The 14,053-nt window shown below is 44.0% G+C and overlaps 1 protein-coding gene across 1 annotated transcript in view; it reads left to right on the top strand.

The window, feature by feature from the left end:
* ITGAE (integrin subunit alpha E) overlaps positions 1–14,053 on the top strand; it is a 32,980-nt gene that overhangs the window by 3,289 nt on the left and 15,638 nt on the right. Inside the window, exons 2-19 of the mRNA XM_026101440.2 lie at positions 278–392; positions 1,772–1,869; positions 2,330–2,400; positions 2,942–3,059; positions 3,697–3,828; positions 4,183–4,304; positions 5,002–5,153; positions 5,861–6,014; positions 6,475–6,610; positions 7,267–7,374; positions 7,630–7,751; positions 8,380–8,531; positions 9,406–9,559; positions 10,024–10,174; positions 10,258–10,329; positions 11,461–11,592; positions 12,632–12,762; positions 13,682–13,822. Coding sequence (XP_025957225.2) covers positions 278–392; positions 1,772–1,869; positions 2,330–2,400; positions 2,942–3,059; positions 3,697–3,828; positions 4,183–4,304; positions 5,002–5,153; positions 5,861–6,014; positions 6,475–6,610; positions 7,267–7,374; positions 7,630–7,751; positions 8,380–8,531; positions 9,406–9,559; positions 10,024–10,174; positions 10,258–10,329; positions 11,461–11,592; positions 12,632–12,762; positions 13,682–13,822 — 2,261 coding nt within the window. The remainder of the gene's footprint in view (positions 1–277; positions 393–1,771; positions 1,870–2,329; positions 2,401–2,941; positions 3,060–3,696; positions 3,829–4,182; positions 4,305–5,001; positions 5,154–5,860; positions 6,015–6,474; positions 6,611–7,266; positions 7,375–7,629; positions 7,752–8,379; positions 8,532–9,405; positions 9,560–10,023; positions 10,175–10,257; positions 10,330–11,460; positions 11,593–12,631; positions 12,763–13,681; positions 13,823–14,053) is intronic.

Genomic DNA, 14,053 nt, shown 5'->3' with positions numbered 1-14,053 from the left:
CTCCTGCCTAAATGCATGTTTGAGCTGTGTTTTGTCCTGTTGTGAAAGTCTGTTCTGGATCTAAGACAGGACCTCGTGTTACTCTATCTTCTGCTAGTTTGGGCAAAAAGTCTTTTTTTAATCTAAATTGATGAAATCTCCATAGCTTTGTAACTCTCCACTAACCATCTCTGCTGTCTGGGTGGGCAGTGTTCAGAAACAGCTGGCTCATCAGCCTGTGCTGTTAACTATGACTGTGCACATCACAGTCTGCTTTCATTTACTTATTTATTTTCAGTGATCAAGTCCTTGAGGAGCTTTAATATTGACACTGGCAAGAAGTGGATCACGCCACATACAGCCTCTCTGCTGTGGCCCACGGTTCTTCAGCACTCGGATGGGAACACGACTGTGTAAGGAACAGAAAGAAGAAAAATACCCAGGTTTTCCAGATCTTTATGAATGAGCGTGGTCATGTGTTTCTCATTCTCTAGAACTGGCAGCACAGGTTTCTCTGCCTGGAGCCCAGCATTGCTCCCTGGCTCTTAGGGGCTGATGAGTGGTGTTAGAGCTTCATCACCATAATGTGAACACTGTCAGCCTGTGAGCCTTTGCGCAGCTTTTCCCCTCACCAACAGCTAAGTCATAGCACTGTGCACACAGGCTGTGTGCTTATTTAACCAGATGGCAGATGCAGCTGGCCTTCTGCAGAGCTTCCTTAGCATAGTGTATGGTATCTGGGGCTGCAGCAGTCACGCCACCCACCAGCTGCCAGATATGTTGTGAGCTTGGTCTGGAGACAATAAAGCTGGAAACTGCTGTATTTTGACTATTGGGTTTGTAGGGGAAGAGGACTAGATGACTAGGCTGGTGAATAGAAGCCAACCACAAGTGATTGCTATACAGATAACCTATATTATGCAGAACAGAGTGGTCAGGCTGTGTAGCAGGTAGCATGTTTTAAGTTTTGGAGTAAGTAAAGCAAAACCTTTCCTGCTCCCTCAGCAGAAAGTGGCTGACTCTAAGAACAGTCTCCATTTCATACAGCAGTGCTGCCATTTCTTAGTGTTGGGTTGGGATTTTCCCGGTGCACCTCCAGCCTCCCTTTACCTCCAGTGTTTAATGGGCAAGTCGCTTCCAGTCCTCCTCCTTGATCTGGGCTAGCTCCCTTGACTTCATAGTTCAGATAAACTGCTACTTGCAGTGACACAGAAGTAGGGGGTGAGAGTAACTCCCCTCCTTCAACCAGGTTCAGTCAGTTGCCAAACTCCCGATTGCAATGAAAAAAGGCCATCGCAGAGGAGCAACTGGCTGTAAGGTGGAAACCTCCCCTGCTAAAAGCCCAGTTAGAGCCCATTCAGGACAGCAGAGTGCAGCAAAGGAGAAGAACCTCCTCCTTCCCCCCCTTCAGGGACTGAAAGAGAAGGTGAACAAACTTGGATATTGTGCGTTCCAATGACCTATTTCTAAAAGACAAAATTGTCTAGTGGTGTCTTCCGGTGATGTCTGTGTGTTCAAACAGCTTGGAGCGCTCCCACTGTGGAAATTTTTAGCTTTGGTATTGAAGCTTTAGATGAACAAATGGGAAGGGTGATGATTTGTCAGAGAAAGCCAGTGCCTCCCTCCTAGGGGCCGGTTCAGTTCAAAAACACACTCCTATCCAGTTAATTAAAAGACACATTGTCAGGTAAGGGATGGCCACCCTGACACACAGATCGTGTCTTTGCACTCTGCAGTTACAAGGACTTGGCCTGATTGTGCCACCTTTCAGCTTTTTTTCCTCATTCCACAGGATTTTGGCTACTTCCTCAGTAGACAAGGGGCTGGGCAGGCTGAGTAAGTGCACTGTTTTGCAGGAAGAGATCCAGTGCCAGGAAATACCTTTGAGAGGTACAGTCCAGTTCCCCCTTCGCAATCCTTGCTTTGCCATGGTATGGGGGGGTGCAGAGATTGGGTATTTCAGGGAGAACTGGGAACACTGCTACATCCTTTAAGTCAGCACTTCATGAAGAAGAAATGCAGGCCCATTCTTGTCCCAGTGGTTGAGAATGATGTGTCTGGAGGCTGGAAGACCTCTTGTGCCCCAGTTAAGTCTTCACCTAAACTTTCTGAAATGCAAGGTAAGGTTTTGTGTTTCCAGCATACTCGTCACTGCTAATGTTGCTGATAACTTTAATTCCAAGTCCTCCTTCTAAGACAGCAATTATAGCTATCCTCAGTAGTTTTAGGCTTTGTATTTATTCTGTCTGCCTAAGGCTGATAAGTGCCATATCCATTTCAGTTCTGTTTCACCTCTTCCTTCCTTCCTTCCTTCCTTCCTTCATTCCTTCAATCATTCATTCTATTTCAGGAAACATTAAAGGCTCCAAAAACATCCAGGATGGTGGCATAGCTATTGACAGGAATGCAGACTGGATCCTGGTAAGACTGAGAACATCCCTGGCTAGGAATGACAGGATTTTTGCGAAATACTCTGTGTATTTGCTGGGAATTACAAATGAGCAGACATAATAGATGGACAAAGGCTGATGGGTCTTGGCGGAACGCTGACTGGTTGTTAAGCCAGCTGGTGCGTTGCCAGCCAGGAGAGCAAACTCAGAAGGGCTCTTCTCATCAGCTGAGGAGGGACTGCAGTGTAGCCTGTACTTCCTGCAGCCAGTCCTACTCACGGAGAAAGAAGAGGGAGGACAGGCAGCGAAGGCTTAGGAGAGCTGCTTGGCTTCTGGCTAATGCCTTTGTATGGTTATGCCCCCAGCCCCATGCCTGGTCACCAGCTCAAGGCTGAAGTCCTGAAGCAGGGGTCACATCAGGGCATGGTGACCACAGCTAGCTTTACTACTCTCATTAGGAGGCTTTTAGTGCTGTGCAGGGGATGCTGAAGATTTGCCAGACAGCATCTTCAGTCATCCTCTGTCCATGTCTTTGCTCCATCGTTCATTAGCCTTCCCCACCATCCCCACAGGCTTGCCTGCAGAAGAAGCACCGCCGGGCCTTCACCACCACAGAGGATATGAACGGAGTCTGTACTCTGCTTACTCCTGACTTGCGCAGCACAACTTTCCTCAACCTCACCAAGATAGGTATGGGAGCAAAGCCAGTACTGTGCCTTTGCAGGGGGACAGCAATAACAGCACAAGGCTCTGCTTTCCCAGCAGCAGAGGCCTTCTGAGCCCCTAATGAGCAAGTTCTGTGGCCACAGGAGAGACTTAAAGTTGAATTTCAACACGTATTATAGTGACTTCAGTGGGGTTACGTGTTCAGCCTTGAAGACAAGCACCTGGCAATAGGGATTTTCTGTTGTGGTGTCCTATGCATCCAAAGGATCCAGCTCTTAAGCCTGGGATTAGAAAAGCACTAGCATGCTTAGCTAATGGATGTGATAGATATAGGGATTTTATAAAGTGCCTCGGTGCTCAAGGCTGTTTCTTGCAACTTGGCTGGGCTATTGTGGCACTAAGGTGAAGGGAGCAGAGAGCTAGTCTGACTCTTTAGCCTTGCTCTACGTGTAGTCACTGCAAAGTAGCTAAGTTTAAATTAGACATCTAGATGGTCTGGTTCCATCTTCAGTTGTCTAATTGCTATTAAAAGTCTGGCCCTCAGTCTTTCTGCAAACTTAAGAACATGGGTGAAAACAGAGTCTGAGATTAAGATGTGTCAATTAGAAAATATTTTTAAAAGGTAGATAGTCTTTTCTTTCTTGCTCTTTAAATTCTTCAGTTGAGACCAAATTAAACAGCAGTCAAAGTAAAAACAGCAAAACCAAGATTGCTGACATCGACAACACAAACAGCATCAGCAGTGCCTGTGGTGAGCTCTTTGGCCCTGCAGGGAGCAGCCACATGTGCAAAGGTAAGTGCTGGGTTCGAAGAAGCATCACTTCCTTGTGTCTTAGCTTAATTTTAAGCAATTTGCATTCTTCTGGTGGGGGAGAGCTGGAGAGAGAAAAGGTTGAGCTTTTGAAGGTAATTTGTAATAATGGCAAGTTTCAAACATTACTGCAGTCATCACTGACTGAAATTATCTAAACCTGTCACCGCAGCATAAACCATATCATCACCTAGACCTGCTTTCAAAATGGCTGGATAGTGCTGTAGTAAAATTTTTGGTTGTTTGATAACACTTCAATATTCTTGAGTCTTTGCTAAATGTTAGGCTGTCTAGGTGTCCTATCAAATGTCCTTTTATATTTATCTGCATTTACAGAACTGGGAACAGAGATTGCTGTCATTCTGGATGGATCAGAGAGCACCAAACGAGATGATTTCCAAAATGCCAAGAATGCTGTCCTTAATATGATGAAGTCAATGTGGCAGAAATGCCCAAAGGTGTGTGAACCTCCTCAAAGTCCTGTAATCTGATGGGTAGGATGGACCAGGGCTCTAATGAACAACAGAAACTCATAACTATTTAGTTTGCAGAACTAAACTAATACTAACTAATAGTTTGCATAACTATTGCTTTTTAAATATCCATAGTCCTACTGGTAATCATCCTACATATTCTAGTGCATGAGCTAAATCTTACTGAGCCAAGGAGGACTAGCTGAAGAGGGAAGTGGAACAGCTGGGAGTGGGTTTTCATGCCAGAAGCATGCTTAGATATTTTACCATGCAAACCTCCCAGGGCACCTTGAAACAATTCACACAGAAATAAAGGGTGAGGTATCAAAGCCATTAATTTAAATGACTTAAAGCCTGGATCTGGGGACAAAGTGAACCACGTCGTTGGTCTAGCCAGATAGATAAATACAGGAAGATCAGACAGAAAAATCATTGTTTTGAGCCAAAGAAAATGAAGTCAGCTCCTGGAGCTAATCCAGAAAGGTTCACCAGAATACAAATGTGTGATGGACACAGAGGGATAAAGCCAACTGATCTGCCTGCCATTTGCGATATCTGCTTTCTGTGTCTGTGCAGCAAAGTTTGGCACTCCATGCTAAATTTGACACTCCAAGGAACTTCTTAGGGTTTCTGCCTTAGATCTTGCCTAACCAGCTCTGGCTTTGCCATCTGCTTTCTCCAGATAAGGTTTGCTGTGATACAGTATGGAGCAGAGATCCAAACCAGACTGAGCCTGCAAGAAAGCTGCCACAGATCAGCTGCTCTCTTCAAGGTCCAAAACATGAAGCAGCAGGGCTCCCAGACTGACATTGCAGCCACACTGCAGCATGTGCTGTGAGTTCACATGTCCCAAGGACTTCTAGGAACACCTACCCTTGGGTTGCTAGCTTGGGTTTTGTGTGCATCAATCCAGCCTCCAGTACCTCCTCTCTCTGTTCTTATTTATCTCATTCCCCTCAAAGTTCTCACCCTTCCCTTTCCAATGCTTCCCTTAGTGACAGGCTCTGTCAGAGGCCTGTGAATGAGTCTGTCCAAGGGTCCACTGGGTCTGATTCTGGTCTCCACTAGGAAAAATTGTCAAAAGGCAAAGCAATTCCTCCTGGCTGGCATAGGGGCCTCAGAATGAAAATTCATAGTCATCTGGATCCTGCTTTGAGCATGTGCGTGTTTGTAGATTGAGGCCTTTCCCATCTTTCTCACTGATCTGCTCCATCTCCCTGGGAGTCATGCTTCCCTTCTTGACTCTGTTTTCTTCTCAGTAACATGACTCTAACAATATTGATCTCCTCTGTAAAATGTCCCGTATGCTGCTGGTGAAAGTGGTGTGTAATAGCTACCAGATGGGGAGAGACAATGTCTCTGGAAAGTATAAATCTATCTGTGAGTGGATATGCATGTTTGTCTTGCATGTCTATACTGCATAAAATCTCTCATGGGCCAGGAGCTTAAAGAACATCAGCACCCTGCCAGCAACACTGACATTTCTAGCTCTGCAGGCATGGCTTGCCCCATAAAACATCTCCAGGCTTGTGTTTCCACAGGGACAAAGTCTTCAATGAAAGCCATGGTTCCAGCCAGACTGATGACAAGATAATCATCATCCTGGCATCTGGGCAGATGTTTCTGGATAATCACCAATTGAGAAATGTGATGAACTCCCTGGAAACAGCTAAGATCAAACTCTATGCTCCTGTGGTGAGTAGGAAGCTGCACTGTTTTGCATCTAAACTCTGATATAGGGGAGTAATGTTTCCCTCCACCCCACATCTATCTTTATGCTTTAGTAGTAGGTAGAAGAAAAAGCAGTCTTGCATCAGATGTGCAGGATGTCCAATCTGAGATGCCCAGGCTCCGCTGAATCACACAGGCCTCTATCTTCTTGATGCCAGAGAGCTTATTTTGGATGGTTTTAAGGAATACGTCCTAGAAACAAAGAGCATCCTGTATCCTGTGGTCCTGGAGTTTTTATTACCTTTTTCTTTGCAAAGAAGTGGTTTCTATGGAATCTAGGATCAGGGCTGCTTTACCATGCTTTCAGAAAACTGCCTCCCTTTTCAAGCTTGAGATTTTTAACAGCAATTTGGGAATTTATTGTTCGTTTTTTTCTGTGTATCAAATGTGTTTAATCTCCTTAGCTGATGGCTTTTTTCCCCAGATTGGAGAGTTTATTAGCAACCAGTGGGCCCCAGAAGAGTTGCAAAAAGTTAGAAGTGACTGGTTTGTGCTGTCCACGTATGAAGATTTTCACAGTTTCCTTTTAGAGCTGGAGAGAAATACTTTGAACGCTTCAGGTAGGAGAAAGCCCACTCCTGACACACATCTATCTTCTCTGTAGCTCACAGAATGAATTTGTGATGATGAGCAAACAGTAGGTAGTTTCATTGCTCAAGGAATGTAAATACATCTCCAAGTCTTAGCCTGTTCTCGTAGTTACCTGCCCAGCAACAGCAAAACAAATAAAAATGATCTCCATTACATTATTAGCAGTTGTCTTAGCCGGACAGCCTGGAGAACAAGAGATTGTATTCTGTATCAGTGACCTGCAGCCATAACATTGGTCTGGAGAGATGGGTGGGCTGCAATAGGGCCTTTACAATGCATACATTCACCCTCCTGTTCAGAGCCTATGTTACAGAAGTACCTACATCTCTGGGTGTGCCCAGAGCAGTTTATTTCTGTTGTAGCTGAACACAGGCTTAAGATGAAGTCCTGACCCCACAGACTTTTAAACTCAAAGATTTCTGTAGCATCTGCAGTTTTGGGCTTGAAAGCAATATGATCCATTACAGGCTGCAAGCATGAGAAAGAGTTCAGCTGCCAGGCAGCAAGGCCCAGGAAAGGTGCTCTGCAGGAACACTGTGCAGGCACGAATGCAAGGTTTTACTTCACCTTTTGCTTTCTCTCCCACTTCCCTGTCAGTTACCTTCAAACTCATTTCTTGTTTCAGCTGAAAATGTTCCAACTGAATCACCAGAGCATGGAAACATTAATGACGATGATGGCAAGCTCCCTTCCTGGATGGACGACGACAAAGAGGAGGAGGAAAATGACTTGCGTATGTGAACTATCTTTTAACAGAATCATGCTATAGACGGCCATGGACTAGCAAAATCCAGGGGGTTGCTGTGCTGTGAGTTTCTAGAGCTGAGCTGTGGCTCACACTGAAATGACAGCTTGGCAGTCTGGTGCAGTTCAGTTGCTTGTCGGAGTGAGATTACTTGTGCATAGATGGATAATACTTCATTCTGACTGAGATCACCGAACTCCTGGGAGCCTTCTCCTCATTCATTTACTTTCCATATCCCGGCAGGCTCTGGAACAGAGATTGTTTTTATTTTGGACGGATCGGGAAGCATTGAGCAAGAAGACTTTGAAAAAGCAAAGGCTTTCATCTACAAGATGATGAAAACACTGTATGAGAAGTGCTTTGAGGTACTCCCTACTTGCTTTCTTTAGTTGGTTAAAAGTACCGAGGTTGCTGTGCTTCATTTAAGCTGCCTCTCCACCAGAATTTGAGACCACGCAGGTTTATTTCCATTAGGATGGGAAATCGGTTCCACAACTCGCATGTGTTCTTGACATAATTTTGCTTACAGCCCAGCAATAAATTCTCAGTCTTGATCCCAAGAACGCTAGAAATAAAAAGCTTGTGGTTTGAATGTTCAGCAATCCCTAGCTCTGCTGTGTTGTTGTACTTGAAGCCCAGAGAGCACCATTTCTGCTTTCTCTTAAGGTGACAGTCATGACTGTTGTCTCCATTCCTATATTGTAACATCTGTATCTGAAATCACAGAGGCACTGATAAGACTGCCTGTTCTGCCAGACACCTTATCAGTTTTGTTATCTGCAGTCACTTATTTTGTGTGAAGATACTCTACTGCTTTCTTTGCTGTGGTTGAAGACATTCACCAACTTTAGCAAAGTCTGTGACTCTCAAATGCCCCAAGCATCAGCATATTTCAGGTTTCTGTTGGGATTTCTGGGCTGGTTGCTCAGAGAGCCCTTATTCTCTGAATCAACAGTTGTCACTAGCGGGTGCTTATCTGCTTTTTCCTTACAGTGCGATTTTGCAGTGGTGCAGTACGGGTTTGAAATCAGAACCGAGTTTGACCTGCGAGAAAACTGGAATCCAAATGCCACCCTCCAGAAAGTTCTTGATATTGAGCAGGTGTGCAATGTGACCAAAACAGCATCTGCCATGCAGCATGCTCTGTAAGTAACAAAAGAGGGCCCAAGAAATGAAGGGGATGAATTTCTGGGGCATTTCCTGAGAAAGGGAGATGGACTTCTGTAGATATTCAGGTCCTGAAAGCAGTCCCATTTGTCTGGTAACGGTTGAATGGCAGGCGGCAACTCCTGCACCATGTTTTAAGAGGGTTGTAAAGGCCAGCTGTCAGTGCAGTGCCTAATTCTTGATATGAGATGGGGGACAGGGGGCTCAGGAAAGGATGAAAGGGTCAGCACCCAGAGAAGTGCAAGAGAAACCTGAAGAACAGAACCAGAACTTTAGGCTAAAATCTCTTAAGCCTCAGCAATAAGGAAGGCCTGAAAACCGAGAATGGTGTCTAGACCTTTTTTAGTAGAATCAGCTGTGTGCACAAATCCAGCCTATTAGCAATTATGGAAATCTCTCCATGTGAGAGCTGTGGTGTGTGGTGAGTTCCTCCTCAGGTACCTGGCCATATCTCAGCAAATCTTTACAGCATTTAATTCAGGACAACTTCTTTCTCTTCTTGGAGCCTCCCAAGAGTGACAGAGAACAGGGTTACCATGAAATGTGCCTCCTCTCAGTCCTCAAGAGTAAAGTGGAGTGATTTACTTTCCCTCATCTTCACTGATATCTGGATGTTCTAGACTGGGCTGGAGCCCTTTGCTGGAACAGACATTAACTTAATACTTCTCCCAGAAATTGTGAAGAGAACAGACTTGCCTGGCCATTTTAAGTTTTGTGAATATGAAAGAAAGTCTCTTGGTTCCTTGCTATGACTGTTAGCCACAAATGCATAATTCAGCAAGACTCTCCCTCTGTCCCAAGGAGGGAAGCTTCAATTTTTATCCCAAGTTCTTTGTTTCAATGTTTTACCAGGGATTCTATCTTCACTGAAAGTCACGGGTCCCAGAAGAATGCAGCCAAGGTCATGATTGTGCTTACAGACGGGGAAATACTCCTGGATGAAATGAACTTGACAACAGTGATAAATTCACCCAAAATGGCAGGAATTGAGCGCTATGCCATTGGGGTAAGTTGGAAACACACCTGGAGTGTAGCTTGCTTCCATTCCTGGGTACCACTGCGGGGAGAGAAAAGGAGAAACTGCTCCATGCATGGAGCCAGTAAATGCAGGGAAGGAGCATGTACAAAATAAATAGCTGAAAGATAACACTATAGTATGAGCTGATATTAGAATAATAAGCAAATATGACTAAAACTTGTTTATGTCCAAAATTAATTGTTGGGTAGGACATATGCAGCAGATATAGCATCAGCCTGTTATGTGAGGATGTTTTGTAAAGATTTGGTTCCAGGAGACACTGAGAGTGCCCAGTTCACTGGCTTCCAAAGCAATTGCTATTTCTGGGATTACATAGGATGGCTGAAGCCTCGTTTTTACCGTAAACTGTTGAATGACTCCAACCCCAAGTAGGTGGGAGTATGCAGATTCTAAAGATTGTTTCTTTTGATTGATTTGTGTCTCTTCTGCAGGTGGGAGATGCTTTCAAGAAACCAAAGGCCCTAAATGAATTGCGGCTGATTGCCTCTGGTCCAGATGATACTAATGTATTTCAGGTGACCAACTATTCAGCATTAGATGGGCTGCTTTCAACACTGCAACAGAGTATTATTGGTATAGAAGGTAAAGAACAATCTTTCTGCCTTAGCAGTCCCCTCTAGGAGATGAGGAGAAAGTGTCTCACTCTGTTTCCATTGCATCCTCAGGTACTCAAGGTGATGCTCTACAATATGAGCTTGCACAAGCTGGTTTCAGTGTGCAGATCTTGGATAAGGCAAGTGTTCTGCATTTAACCCTTCTAAATGGCTGTATGTTGTGATGCTGTTTTGATATTTGTAAGAATTCAGGAGGTCTCCTCCAAAAAATGACACCGATAGAGAAGCATGAGAACCACGTAGTCAAATTTCCTTTGCAAGTCACTGCTTGCTTTGAATGTGTCAGATAAGCAAAAATACTGCTTTTATATAGTCAGTGGTGGGTTTTATTTTAGCGTGGGATTTATCACATGTGACTTCTAGCTGTCTAGATATTATGCTTCCTGTTCAACAGTCATCTGAATGCTTCCAAAGGGCAATTCATCCTCAGATAAGCGGAATCAGCACCTCTGAAGATGCTGACCTCTCTTCAATTACTGTAAAGTCCAGATAACTAGCTTAGATGAGACGTTTAACTTTAAGCCTATAAGAATGAAACTACACCTTTTCTGTCTAATCCACATTGCCTGTTAATGCAGAGGTGCATAATATGAATTTATTAATATTAAAAATATTAATAATGCCAAATACACTTAGATACAAAAGAAGTACACGCTGATAAAGCATATTGATTCACCTAAGAGTGCAAAGCAAGAGATTAGACCATAGGCATTTGGCATCCAGACCTCTGTTCTAACCGTTGGATCCTTTTTCTTCTATTGGACAAAAGAGCTAACTCCAGTTGACAACTTTGTTTTTTCTGTCACTTGCAAGTCAGGTGGTCCAATAAGTTGCAGATGAAATCAACTCTTTCAGAATCCTCTGGCTTAAAACTTTGGTCCATCCAGGGCAAGAATGATCTTTCTCCTTGTCAGGAGGGGAAAAACAATACAGGCTGAGGAGGCTAATGAGCATTCAGCAGTCTTGGTTGCAAGGCCAACAATGGTCCAGTTTTGCAAAAAAAATATCACGTTGGGAGCAGGAAGATGTGTAGCTGCTCATCCGACATGGGGAAGTCACCTTGCCTTTCCTCAAAATCTGGCAGGGGCTGGTAGAACTGCCCAAGCTCCGGAGCCCAGGGAAGAGTGCAGGAGTTGTAAGCCAGAGAACACTGCTGTCTACTTAACTGCTTTGTGATAGGCTAGAAGTCACTAGGCCTGGGCATTGCCCTGTATTCATTTCTTCTAACCTGCAATATGTTACTTCTGCAGGAAGTCTTAATGCTTGGTGCTGTGGGGGCCTTTGACTGGTCTGGTGGAATTCTGCTCTATGAACTGGCAACCAAGACAGCTGTTTTCCTGAATGAGTCTAAAGAGGAAGGAAAAAAAGCAAAATACACTTACCTAGGTAAGCAGCTTACCATTCTCTGAGATCAAATGACAATCTGAGTGCAGTTTTGCTTTTTTTCTGTTTAGTGCACAGTGCAGCAGCACTGTCAGTATTAATCTGATGAAGACTGTCTCCTGCATGATCTTGCTGTATTCCTGGTATTTTCTCTAGCAGGGAGAGAGATTCTGATATAAAGACTCCTTGTCTCCTTGTTGTTGGGAAGATAGGTCTTTTTTCACTTAAGAGTTATGATGCCTTGTGGTATTTTGTTAACACGTGCCATTTGGTTGTACTGTGTAAGAACACTTGCAATGAAGGGCATTTTTGAGAACTGATAAGGATAAATATTTCACTTGTAGTGATTGTCTGAAGAACAAATAGCTTGTGAATCAATACTGGTTTTGGCTTGGTGACAAATAAAGCTTTGCTTATTCACCCCAGCGCTGCATAGTCTCGAGTCCTCCGTCTCCTGACTGTAGCCTTGGCCTTAAAGTCTTTCTGGGTATTGTCAGGTGCTGTGGACTGTCTGTATCTTCAGGATAGTCCTTCTCCCGTTACCTCCCTGTTACAGAAACCCCAGAACGGTTCTATTTTTGCATTTTATGTGGACTGTGTTTCCTTCACTTCTACGTATGCTGCTGTACCTCGCTTGCAGAGATAATAATTAAGAAGAAACAAGGTGTATATGTTGGATAATCATGCAGAAACGGTGATAAATGTCAAGAAAAGTCAGCAGGAGTTCAAGTAGATTTTTCAGAGTAGAGGCTGCAGAGGCCCAAATTTATTCAACTACCAGACAAGGCGTTAAGAGAGGAAAACCTCAGCCTCACTGTCTTTTCTCTCAGAGAAGTTACCTGCTATTTCCTAATCAGTATTTTCATGAGAGTCTCTAGAATCAAACCCATGGACCAGAACAACTTGACATGGTGTGAACTCTTGTATCTCATTGAATATGCAGGTCCATGTCTCTGTAAAAACTTTGTGGGCTCTTTTCTTCAGACACAGAGTATGGTACTGACAACGCATACTATTTTTGCTCCTTGTGTGCATGCCCCAGGATACAGCGTGGCAGTGGTAAGCACAGGATACGGAGCCTTGTATGTGGCTGGAGCTCCACGACACAGCATGACAGGGAAGGTGTTGGTGTTTCAGGACAGTCGCTTAAAGCAGACTCTGCAAGGAGAACAGGTACTGTGCTTCACTCAGATGGGGGCATTCAGGCCAATGGGCTGACAAAACATCGCCATGCTCAGTGCAGTCAAGTGGGTTCCATGCACCCACTCTGCTCCAACAGCAGCCACGTTTTTGCCTCCAGACTTTACCTTTCGAAACAAGAGTAAAGCTGCTATAATCCTTGCTGAGTAAGGAGTGTGTGATGTAGCTAGTACTTGCGTGTAGCAGTTGTTTGAATAAATCCATTAGCTTTATTAGTGCTGTGAAACCTGGAAAGGACAGGCAGCCCCCGTTGATTCTTCGGTATGCATCTTCTCAACCAAGAACTTTTCCTGCCTTTTTCAAGTGAGGTCTGCTGAAGTCAGCTTCTGGGACGAGTTGTTCAGCTGGGGAAAATTATCAAAGTCTGACTGCCTTCAGCAGGCTGATGGAGGTTATTGGCTCCTATTCCACCATGTTTTTCTATTGGTGTTAGAGGTCTCATAAGTAGGAACAGGGAGCTGTCAAGCATCCGATTTAGCCAAACATGGATGTTATACAATCTTTGCTCATTCCATAGTGCTTTGGGAGCATCAGAAGCAATCAAGAAATTTGGAAAAAAACTGGGAAGGTGTTTAGCTAAATGGATTGTAATATATTTGTGTTCTATTCTTATGGCCCATGGAAAAAGAGGCTTTCAACTGTGATACTCTCCTTTTTCTTCTGTCAAATTGCTGAATAATGATGTTGGTACTGTTACACTGGTTACAGGATCCCTCCCTTAGAATGGCTGTAATATATAATAAATAATAGGGAAATTATATGCATATAAATAAGTAGATATGTAATGTTTCGTTCTAAACATTGTCTTACTTGTGTGCAAAGGCATTAATTCTATAAAGCTAGATATAGAGAATTTCAGTGCAAGAGCCGCTTGTTTTTTTCTGGAGCACAGGTTGGATCTTATTTTGGCTCTGAGCTCTGCCCGCTTGATGTGAACCGTGATGGGGTGACAGATCTTCTCCTCGTTGGAGCTCCATTTTATCACATCCGAGGGGAAGAAGGAAGGGTTTACGTCTATCGCCTGGAGACAGAGGTAAAAACACTGGTAGCGTAAACACTCCACGTTGGGGATTTTCCAGCCATGCCTAAGTAGTGACAAATAAAACATTCCTCTATGTGCTCTCACTGAATGTGCTCTCCCTGTATGGTAGAGGACTGCAGGATGAAGCCAGCAGTCCTGTCTTAGTCATTAGCATATGAAAGAGAAATAACTAAAGAAATAAAACCATTTTGTAACCTAAGGTACACTGATATCACAGTGTGA

This window comes from Dromaius novaehollandiae, chromosome 19 (genome assembly GCF_036370855.1).
Source record: "Dromaius novaehollandiae isolate bDroNov1 chromosome 19, bDroNov1.hap1, whole genome shotgun sequence".
In the NCBI taxonomy this organism is placed as follows: Eukaryota; Metazoa; Chordata; class Aves; order Casuariiformes; family Dromaiidae; genus Dromaius; species Dromaius novaehollandiae.
Note: the sequence above shows the minus strand (reverse complement) of the source record. Positions and strands in the feature narration are given on the sequence as shown.